The following is an 11,020-nucleotide window of genomic DNA, read 5'->3' as shown; positions in this document are numbered from 1 at the left end:
TGTCTTTTAAGTTAACTGTACTCTTACAACTTCAGCTCCCCTTCATTATGTACAAATGTTAATTATTTAAACAAAGCTTCAATGATAAGTTGTTACAGAAATAAAAACCATGAGGAAATCTTCTAATCTGTGTCAGAGCTACCACAAAATGTAAACCATGGAATCTGTTACCTTTGAATAAATGCTAATACACTTTCAAAGCACAGTGTTGGGATTATGTGAATAGATACTCATTATGATGGGATATAAGGGGTTGCATTGAGTGGAGGCACAAGATGATGATGAAATTACTAATAGTGAAATCAAGTGGGGAATGCCAGAAAAAGAAAAAAGAAGTGGAGAATGCCAGGAAAAGTAACAAGACCACAGAGAAATATGAGAGAAGAATCAGTTCATTCAAGGGAACTCCAAGGGTTGCAGATATAAAACAATTTAAAAACAAAAACCGCCAATAAGGGCAGGAAATTCTCAGTAACCACAGAATATTGTTGGGGGGCAGAAATGGTGTGTGTGTGTGTGTGTGTGTGTGTGTAGAAAGGGAATGGCCTGCTGGAGGAGGGAAGCCATAGTTGCCTAGCTGCAACCCCATGTGCATTTTCCCATTTCCCTTATGGCTGCTTTCATGCATAAAGACAAGGGTCATCATGAATATCACATTAACTGTGGTTTTAAGTTCTGCAGCTTCTCTTTTACTTCAAAGTGTTTGCTTTATGAAATGGGGAAATGCATAATGTATTTTATAAGTCATTTGAAAAACATATACCTTGCTGTTAAGCAAGTGTTCACCATTTCAATTTTAGGTTCTCTCACTTGGTTATGTGTAACCCAAAAAAAAAACTATAGACAGAAGAAATCAAAACACAGGTATATTTTAAAATGAATACAACTGGCACATGGAGATTGCAATACTTCTGAAAAGTTGTTTGATTTTATTAACTTGTGCAAGCACACTTGGAGCTGCTTCAGACATTACAAAATCCCAACATGGAGCTACGTCTGTGTGGGAATTAACACATACATAGACCATCAAAGAAAGTGGACAACACATATGTACTGTAATGCATGTGTACACTTTCTTGTGCACGCAGCTGCTATAATCACTCAGCTTTCCTGTGAACACATAACAAAGTGCGTTCATGCACTGTGATGGTATAAGCTATAAACGTAGGAGCCAACTCCTACGAACCGAATAACAGTCTTCACTGTGCCCATAGGTATACCCTGGAAGGCTAAGAAAAGAAGGGAATCCACCTTTGAAGCATATTAATTTAGTCATCTCCAACAGCTGGGAATTGACTCTATTACGTGATCTAGGAAGAATGGACCCCATATAGAAACAAGATTTGGGGCAGGGGAGCCAATCGTTTATCAAAATACGTGGAAACACGAGAAAAAAGAGCACATTGGTCCCAATTATGAGGGCAGGGAACCACGTGGAAGCTTAAGCGTGTGGGCAACAGCAGAACAAGACACTTCACCTGCCCCCAAATGAGACCCCTTCCATCTTCCATACTACTGCAACAGGGGTGCAGGAAGGTGAAAGCACTTAACAGAAAAGAGGAGTGGGGGAGATGACTAGAGCAGGAAATGCATAAAACTGCCTCCTGAGCAGCAGCACCTACCTACTTCCTCCCGCCCCACCCTGCCCCACCCCAACTCACCTCCACTGTAAACGGGGCTCTCCTCTTCCCATCCCATGTACGGTCCCCTATCCCACGTACACAGAAAAACAGGTGCGCTCAGGCCCTCTTCTCCCTAAACACGCCCCAAGTGCGCCCCACAGGCAGCCTCCTCAAAAGTCCCCCCTGCACCCCAACACGCCTCCCTCCGTCATGTTTTGCCACCCGACCCCAGGCAATGTCGCCAGGTCCTCTCCCACCGCCACCCCAACTTCACACACCTGGTCGCTCCCTCCCTATCCTCAAAGGGCGCAGCCTAACTACAGAGCGTGGGGCGCAACCGAGGCCGGACCCTAAAAGGAAGGGAGCGAAACAGCCCCCCGTTACCTGAGCGGGGCGACCGCCTCTCGGCGCGCATGCGCCACCGAGTCAGACTTCGCCCCGCCCCCTCCCTACTACGCAGGCGCGCCGTCCTTTATCTGCCCGGTCCCACCTCCAACCACCTTGCGGAGGACGGCTTCTGCTGGGTACTAGTGCGAGTTGAGTGCGGATGAAAAGCGAACGGCATAGCCGAGCCGGCCTTACACGGGCATATATGGAGCAGAACTGGCTTCCCGCAGCCAGTTATTTTGTAATTTACCCCAGGATTAGAAAGTACGGAAGCAGATGTAATTTTCAAAGCCCGATCCACTGTATTTACATCCCACGCGCTTTTTTACCTGGGGGAAGCTCTGTTAAACATATTGCGGCTTACTCCAGAGTCCATGTGCAAAGAATCGTACTACAGGGCTGCAGTGTCCTGCGTACGGGGATCTTAAGCCCTTCTTATGTAAAACTCCTGTACTTGTGAAAGGATCCACATAATCTGCCTCCAAGATCCCTAATCAGTTGATCCCCGTTCCTAAGACCTTGAAGTAGCCTGTGTAAAAGAAGCAGTTACCACCACGAGGTAGGTACACACTCACACAGCATAAACGTGAAGAAACCCTAGCTGCAAATTAATCCATGCAATTAAATCAGATCAAATCAATCAGCCGGTTTGTCGTCCTGTACATGTGTGCTCTTCATGTACCGCTGCGCATACTCACTGTTAGATAAGAACAAACTGTTGACGTTTGGTTCGCTCGCTTGTAGTCAGCAGATTTGCAGAAATTTGCAACTAGACGGCTGTTCATCCTGCTCTGCAGATAGTCTGGGCGTGTTTGTCATTCCAGACTTTTTCCTGCCTCTGCTTGTTTGCTTCTGAAGAAGAAATAAATACAAAGACGGGAAATGTGCCCCACTCTTGGCAAAGCAAGAAACCTCGTCTGAGAAGCATTGCTGCCTGCACACACATTTGTATAGTTCAGACACACCATCCTTAAGAACATAAGGACAGCCTGCTGGATCAGGCCAATAGCTGATCTAGTCCAGCATCCTGTTTTCATAGTGGCCAACTTGATGCCTATGGCAAACCACCAAGCTGGGCCCAATCCTTCTTATTCCCCACTAAAACTAAGGTAAAACTAAGTTTGCAGGAATATAATACAGTTGTACCTCGGGTTACATACGCTTCAGGTTACAGACTCTGCTAACCCAGAAAAAGTGCTTCAGGTTAAGAACTTTGCTTCAGGATGAGAACAGAAATCGTGCTCTGCCGGCCTGGTGGCAGCAGGAGGTCCCATTAACCAAAGTGGTGCTTCAGATTAAGAACAGTTTCAGGTTAAGTACGGACCTTCAGAACAAATTAAGTACTTAACCCGAGGTACCACTGTATTCTCTGAGGCAAGACAGATATGCACCCCAATCCTATGCACCTCTACTCAAACATAAGTTCCACAGTGGTACTAGAAAGGGTGCACAGGACTGAACCCCTTTTTGAAGTAAACTTTGGTGGGGGTTTTATAAATGAGTTTAAGAAAGCAGCCTGATCCTATTGGAAGAAAATTCAGTTTATTTCAGTAGGGCTTATTCTTGAGGCTAGGAAGCTGCTTTTGGTGTACTTCAGGCCATGAACGTAATTGTTTGTGGACTGCACACCATGTTACTACAAGTTTAGACTGCCATCTTTACCCTAAGGCCGCTTTCCTGTGAGGCCCACTCAAGCAGGGGGACTATGACTGCACTGTTCAATAAAGCCAATGATTGGTCTCCTGTCGGAAAACCCCAACGAAGCGTTCCGCTGATTTCAACAATCCTATGTTAACACAGTGCTAAAAACCACTGGCTTGTGATTTACTTCCACGGTAAATTGCAGTGTTATACGAAGTAAACGCCGCTGAGCACCATGGGACTTACACTGGAGTAAACATGCATTGCAGGTAATGCAAAGCGGGTATTTTGAGGGGCCAAAGGTCTGCTGAGTCCTCTCACCCTTCGTAGTAAATACTCTGCGACCTGCCTCTAAAACTTAAACCGCTTAGAGATTCCGTCGAAATATGAAGCGCTATACAAGTGAAAACTAATGATGATAATGACGTGTCTCTTTAACGTAGGGCGGAGCTGTAAAGCAGGCCCGGCAGGGCTCCTGCTCTCCTTTGCCTGCTTCTGCACTCCGGAGCCGCAGCTCATTCGGGGCGGTTAGATTTTTAACCTCATCGGGCAGGGACGGAAGTAAGAGAGCCGGAGGCAGCTCGGGCTCTGCCGCCGAGGCCCGGCCGCGGAAGCGACTGCGCCCGGAAACGAGAGGCCTCGTGATTGCAGTAATTGTGCGGGGCGCTGTTGCTTTCGGACCTGGACTGGGAGAGGCGCCGAGGTTCTCGCTGCCCGCGCGCCCAGAGCTTCGCTCGAGAAACGCCCGGGTCGACCTGCCTGCACTCGGCCTCCTCGGGGCGGACCCGGGGCACCTAAGGAAGAGCCGCTGTCAACTCCCGAGAGCGCGCGAGGAAGGGACAAAAAGGGAAGAAGCGGGGCAGCGGGAGGAGGACGAGGGACGGAGCCCGGGAGTGCCAGGACCTGACCGCTGCGGAGGAGCAGAGGAGCAGGGCGCGCAGGAGCTGGCGGACTAGAGTTAAGGGGACTCAGAGGCAGGCAGCGGGGCCCTCCTCGAGGACGTGGAAGTGCCCGGCGAGAGCAAGAAGGGCGTCGAGGGGGGATATAGTGGCGCCAGAGTCGGCGGGGAGACCGGGCGAGGCCAGGCTCCCGGCTCGAAGAGGCAGGGCGCGTTGGTGAGGCGCCGCCAGCTTCGCCCCGCCGCGGCGCGTCCCGCTGAGCTCCTTCCCCATGTGGTCGGCAGCCGCGGCGGACGCCCCGAGATGAAGCTGCGGCAGGTCTCGGACTGGAGCGACTTCGTCCGCGGCCGCTGCCTGCGAGAGCTGCTGGAGCAGGGCCGCCCGGGCGAGGCTCCCAGCCGCCTCTTAGCCAGCCCGGACAGGCAGCATCTGCTTCTGTTGTGGAACCAGCCGGCCTCGCAGGCTCGGGTTGTGGCCTTCCAGCGCCTGGGCGCCGACGGGGCTGACCTGGAGAGGAGTTGGCAGCCTCCTCAGCCGCCCGTGGTGGGGCTGCTTTTCCTGGAAAGCCCCGCGACAGCTGTCTCTTGGGTGCTGACGATCATCTGGGAGCACGGCAAGACTGAACTCTGGCGATTTGTGCCCGCAGTGGGGTGGCACTTGCTGCAGAGCCTGGAGCTGTGCCATGGAGCTCGTGCCCGGGTTGTCTCCATCTGCAGCTGGGGGGCCCAGCTGGTGTGGTGTGAGGAGAGGCCCCCCTTGGACGCCCAGCTGACGCCCGAGAGGAGAGCCTTCAGGTACTGCATCTGCACTAGACGCCTTCAGATCGGGGAGCAGGGAGCCCAGCTGAGCCCCTTAAGGATTGTCTTGCACAACAGCCCTGTGTACCGAGTGCTTGCCTCACCCTCTGGTGTTTTCCTGCTGCCCACTCCAGCCACCTTCCAGGGAGTAGCCAAGTTTGTCCTCATCTGGCGTCCCGAAAATGCTGACATCATCATTGCTGCTCCATCCAAAGGTTGCATTTGTACTAAGGCTTTGCTTCCAGGCAGTGAAGTGGACTTCAAGAAGCTGCTCTTGGGCTGTGTGGGACTCTTGGCAAACATGGACCCTTTGGATATCCATAGCTGTGTGCTCTCTGGTCGCAGGGGGCTCCTCCTGGTTAGCACGGCAGGAGCTGTGGAGCTGGTACAGCCCGACGGAGTGTGGAGACCCATCTTTGACTTTGGGGCAAGTGCCTTGGCCCCAGGGGAGCAGGTCCAGCTGAAGGTTTTTGGGGACACCCTTGCCTGCTTCTTTGGAGGGGCTCTTTATCTTGTGGACTTGGGCAGCAGGCAGTTGATAGAAAAGAAAGTCCTGAGCACGGAGGAAGTGCTTTTTCTGGACTTCCATGCTGAGGAGGAGGAAGTGCAGCTCCTGGGTCCAAATGGCATCTACAGCCTTGACTTCTCTGGTACCGACAGGGAAGAGCCCACCCTGGTGGAGATGGTTTTTGAAGAGGCCTGCAAATACTATCAGCGGCGGAGCCTCAGCAGCTCTCAGCTCACCGTAGAGAAACTGAAAAAGGGAGACATGTTCCAGGCTCCCATTGCACTCTCCTCCATCCTGTGCTATAGCCTTGCTTCCAAGGATAAACGTCCCAGGGCCCTCCCAGAGCCTTACGCCAAACTGCTGGGCACAATGCAGCTGGAACTGCAGAGCTACCAAAAGCTGGAATTCCTTAAGCTGTGTGTGGTCGGGGCCTCGGAAAGTGAGGTGGAGAGCTATGGTGAGGCGCTCGTGGAGCAGGAGCTCGGTCGTCTTCTCCACTTGGACTTAAACAAGGAGAACCTGGCCTACCTGAATGCCATCTTCAGTTCCTTCCCTGGGGCCTCTTGGAAGGCCATCCAAAACCACCTGCAGCTGCAACAAAACGGGGATGGAGTACTGGTTGCCAGAGCTACTCCAGATGTGTGGAAGAAAATCCTGGGGGGATCAGTGCCCGGCCTCAGCAAGCAAGAGGAGGGGCCTCTAAATGGGATGGTTCCACTTTTTGAACTCGTCTGTCTCTCGCTGCACCAGTTCAAGCCCAAGTGGCTGCCTCAGTTTGTGGGGCTATCCCAAGAGTACATGGGTGCCTCTTGGACTTACGGCAACAAGGAGGGCCCCGAGGGTGCTGTTCCCCTCTACAAAAGGGCACTGGCTGTGCTGCCAAGGAGGAGCAGAGGCTCTCTGGCAGATGGGGAAATGGAGATTGAGCTCCTGCTATGCAGCCAGCGGCCCAAAGCCATCCTGCAGGCCATGGACCTCCTTATCCAGCATGGGAGATGGCAGCGTGTGATGGAGGCTGCAGAAAAGTTCTCCGTGCTAAGCCCTTTGCTGAACAAAGAGATCTTCACCATCCTTTTGAGAGAGTGCTCCCAGCATAGGGACCTGGACCCTTACTTGGACAAGCTGTGGGAACTCTGCCCTACAAATCTGAGCGCTTCTGACATCCTGAGCGTTCTTCAGCAATACTTACCCCCAACAGAACTTGATCCTCCTCCCTTTCTCCCAGGTGGGTCATCCCAGCTGACTGTTGGCCTGCTGAAGCCCCTGTTGCACAGACTAACCCAGGGCCCACCTGGCCAGGATGAAATCTATGCTGTCTTACAGAGTCCAACTTTCCCACCACCAACCCCACCCAGGCAAAAGAAAGATACCCCAAAGGCAGCTGCCCAGGAGGAGTTAACCCCCTTTCAGAATCACACACACCACTCATTGCGTGAGGTGGTATGAAGCTTAGAGGTGGGGACGACAGGCAAAAGGGCATCCACAGTAATTGGGCCTGGTAGGGGTCAGGAGCCTTCAACCTGTGTATCCACTTAGGCCCTGAATCAGCCAGCTGCCTCTGCCAGAGTGGGAGGTAAATCCCAAAGTTTATTGCATTGCCAATGGGTTTTTTGGAAGAGTGCAGTTCTTGTAGCAAGGGTTGGGTGTTTCTGGTGCCTTAAACAAGAGCAGATAAAGTCACATAGGAGCTACACTATTGCTCACACAGTTGAGATGAGCTGAAGAACTGCTGCTGGTGTGTTCCCTTCCATTTGTGAATGATGCTGGTGGGCTTGGGTTTTGTTAAACTTCCTCTACGTTTTGGTAAAATGCTAGTCTACATGCATCTGACGTATTTGCATGCGAGCTTAGTGTCACTGGGGAATTGCCTTGCTTTGACTACCTTAAGGATGCGCATCTTGAACTTCCATCAATATGCTTTAGTAGCTACCTTTTAAAGTGCAGGGATTGCTCCTGGCAATATGCCATCCTGTATGTTGCCAAGTTTCACTGACCAGTATTACTTCCCCCTGAGACCAGCGTTTTGGAAAGTCCCTGACGGAAAGCATGTCCTCTGTCTGCTTCTCTGGCTGATAACCCACAGCTCACTCCTCTGATGTGTTTAAACATGCATTATTTACCTGCAACTGGGGAAGCCCCACTGCGCACACCTTTGTCCCCTAGAGTGGTTTTATCTTTTGCTTTTTATAAAAAAAGAAAAGTGGAGGTTGTCAATAGAAGGAGCTCTGCAGTTCCCTGGAGTAGGGCATGTCCTGTACACTTGCAGAGTAGTGTAGCCCTTGCCTCGTGTTTGGGACCCCATGCTGGCTGTAGGCTTAAATCAAATGTATCTCTATTATAGAGGAAGAATGATGGGGACTTGGAGCAAGACAGTAATGCTTGTTGGTGTCTTGCATTTCCTTCATTCTGCCTAAGAATAACTGCCATTGGGGATGAGGAATATTCTCACCTAATGAGACTTTCATCACTGAAGCCGCCTTACATAGATGGGGCAGGAAAAGTAAATTTTAACATTTCCAGACAGGAGTGGGTTTTTCTTTTTGCAGGTGGGAGAAAACATTTTAAACCTTATGAAATTGCTGAAATTGCTTTTTTTAAAATGCAAAGGTTCCCCAATATGGTACAAAAGAGAGAGCTGGCTTATTGAGAGTAAGCAGCAAGTCACCATGCAGTTCAGTTTTCAAACTCAATGGATGGGTTTGCCAGCCAAAAATGGGGTGTGGAAGGCTTTATTACTCACAGAGTTGTCTGGATTATTTACGCCTGTTGAATTGGGTGGGTAATTTTCTGTAGGCTTATGACCCTTTGTAAGACAGGACCCTGCCCTGAGACTGAGCTGCCTGAATTCCAAGCAGATCACATGTATTCTGCCTCAGCCCAAGCCTGATGCTGCAGCAATCTGGATTTTTCCTGTGCAGAGCAAATAGGTCTTTTTGGTGCTGCAGATTAGCCTTTCCTGGGCTGGGGAAATGGATAAGTAGCAGAACACAAGGACAGCTTTGGATCTTGCCCCCTTCTGTCAGAGAATGAGGAAAGCCATACCAATACTGACCAGTGACCAGTTTGTCAATACTTGGCATGCAGAGGTATAATTATGTTATTGGGAGTTGCCTTCCAAAACCAGCACAAATGGAGGACTTGTTCCAATCGTAGTTAATCAACATCTGCAATACTGTTTACAAGTTTTCTTCAGGCTCTCAGGAAACCCATAATATGCTTCCTCAGCCTGGAGCCATTAAAATATATATATATATATAAGGATAAGATGAGAGTAAATCATCTTGTCCTTCATACCTGAAAACTTAAGAGGAATGTGTCGGTTCTTGTAAAGAGGAGTGGGCTTTCTTTTTCCAAGTGCTGCGCAAACATCCTCCTCTCTGCAAAAGCTAAAAAAAAATTTTTTAAAGGTTTTGACAGTGCTGGGATTCACAAGCTTCCCTTTGATGGCCCAGTGGGGCCTCTTAGGCAGAGGATTAAGAGAAACTGCCCGCTTAATGGTCCTTGGATGGTGTGTTTGCCCTGCCCATCCTGAGTAACTTGGCAGAGAATTTTTTTATGCTAATCTTGGCAAGTTTATTCTGTTTTTAATGAGATTCTTGTTTTTGAATCCTGTGTGCTGTATGCAGTATTAAAAGGTAAACAACCTTGAAGAGGACTCATCTGTGGCTGTGAAGTACCTGGCATATGTATTGTTGGGCACCCAGCTGTGTGTGCCTTTTCTGTTGATTCAGGCTTGGCCTCACTTGTTAATGGGGAACAATCCCAGCAGATAAATTGCAGCCTGACCCAGAAAAAGTCCCTCCACTAAAAAGCAAACCATTGCTGGGAAGGAAAGCTGCAGCGGGCAAGCTGTTCTGCTAGCAATCAATGCACCTTTTGTCTGCTTATTCATAGCACAAGAGCTGTGCTGGCAGCTGCCCAGCTTCTTCTGTGAAAGCAGTTATGGGGGTCATAGTCTACCTTTTAGATTCCCTCACAGTTGCCTCCAACAAAGGAGAGGTTAAAAGTGTCCCTTCAAGTGGAGGGGGGAGATGTAAAGAGATTTGACAAGAGCTACACAAGTGCAGGAGGGAAGGGAGAAGCAATAGGTAAATGGTTGCAAACCAGCTTGAAATAGGATTTCATTTTATAACAAGAGGGGAGTAGCGTGTGATGTTTCTTTATACATAAAGAACAAGCAGCCTCCTTGGTCTGGATTTTTTCTTGATTTTATAAGCAGCAGCATGTAATACTGATTATTATGCTTCCAGGGGTGCCTTTTCCTAAAGGATGTCCTGGCTTTGTATCTGTTCCTTTGATGGAAACCAGAATACAATGGATTGGAGTGATGGTATTCCACTGCTGAAAGAGCACTAGCCAATCCGGTGCAATAGAATCCCAAGATTATATTTAACAGCAGTGTTTGCAGGAGTTACCTATTAGAAGACCTCATAGTTATTTGGTCTCCTCTCTACACACTCTTTGTATTTGTAAAGATCCAATGACAGACTTCACTTTCCTGACCGTCTGATACTGTACCTGGCAGCGGCAGCTACCAGCTCATTTTAAGAGAGTCACAAAATGGGCAGGGCAGTATTCAACAAAGCTGAGTAGGCCCATTGAAATTACTGGGCCTGACATAGTCATGTTCATCAATTTCTGAGTAAAGTTCAGTTGAATACCACTCTTGGATCACTTCCAGTCAATGGGCACAGGAGGAGCAACTTCCAGTCCAACAAGGCAGCACTAGATTTTGTGACCCTTATTTCTCACGGAGCCGTTTCTCCACAGAAGTTCTTCCACCACTTTAATTTTCCAATATTTCAGCCCTGGCTTATACCTTACAAAAGTAATGGAAAGTCTGATTGCACTGAAATGATATAAAAAGACAACTGGATCATCCGATAATTATAGAAAATGCTAGAAGAGCACTTTCACTCACACGGAGAACTGTAGTACCACATGTACTTTGGGTATGGGTGGGTTGTGGCATTTAATTCAAGCGGCTTATTACTACAGCAAGATCAAGGGAGGAAAAGTGGGGGTAGATACTTCACTCCAGATTGCTAATCATTTCCCACTTCTGATCCTGTGGCTTTACAGCATGATTCCTGGATTATCTAGTACCACTCAAACAGACTTTCGTTTTCATTTTCATTTGAAATCTTGTAGAGCTTGGCAATTGGA

General features: G+C 49.2%; 2 protein-coding genes across 6 annotated transcripts in view; one reads left to right on the top strand and one right to left on the bottom strand.

The window, feature by feature from the left end:
• ARMH3 (armadillo like helical domain containing 3) overlaps positions 1-2,844 on the bottom strand; it is a 122,216-nt gene extending 119,372 nt beyond the window's left edge. Inside the window, exon 1 of one of the 5 annotated variants that reach the window (XM_083443813.1) lies at positions 2,708-2,844. Coding sequence is in view for 2 of the 5 variants with exons in the window: in XM_083443809.1 (XP_083299935.1) it covers positions 1,662-1,698 (37 nt within the window). In the remaining 3 variants the exon portion in view is untranslated. Of the gene's footprint in view, positions 1-1,661; positions 1,974-2,006; positions 2,081-2,707 lie in introns of those variants that run through there. The other 4 variants (XM_083443810.1, XM_083443812.1, XM_083443811.1 and 1 more) reach the window with 4 other exon arrangements.
• Positions 2,845-4,845: 2,001 nt separating this feature from the next.
• HPS6 (HPS6 biogenesis of lysosomal organelles complex 2 subunit 3) lies at positions 4,846-9,504 on the top strand. The gene has a single exon (XM_083443793.1). The coding sequence runs from the start codon at positions 4,853-4,855 to the stop codon at positions 7,298-7,300; it is 2,448 nt and encodes an 815-aa protein (XP_083299919.1). The 5' UTR covers positions 4,846-4,852; the 3' UTR covers positions 7,301-9,504.
• Positions 9,505-11,020: the final 1,516 nt, after the last annotated feature.

Source organism: Podarcis tiliguerta, assembly GCF_965153285.1.
Source record: "Podarcis tiliguerta genome assembly, chromosome: 5".
In the NCBI taxonomy this organism is placed as follows: Eukaryota; Metazoa; Chordata; class Lepidosauria; order Squamata; family Lacertidae; genus Podarcis; species Podarcis tiliguerta.
This window is presented reverse-complemented; position numbering and strand designations above follow the sequence as displayed.

What these genes read in the sequence shown, in the direction of transcription:
- HPS6 (XM_083443793.1), top strand. Translation starts at nt 4,853, where the DNA reads ATGAAGCTGCGGCAGGTCTCGGACTGGAGCGACTTCGTCCGCGGCCGC.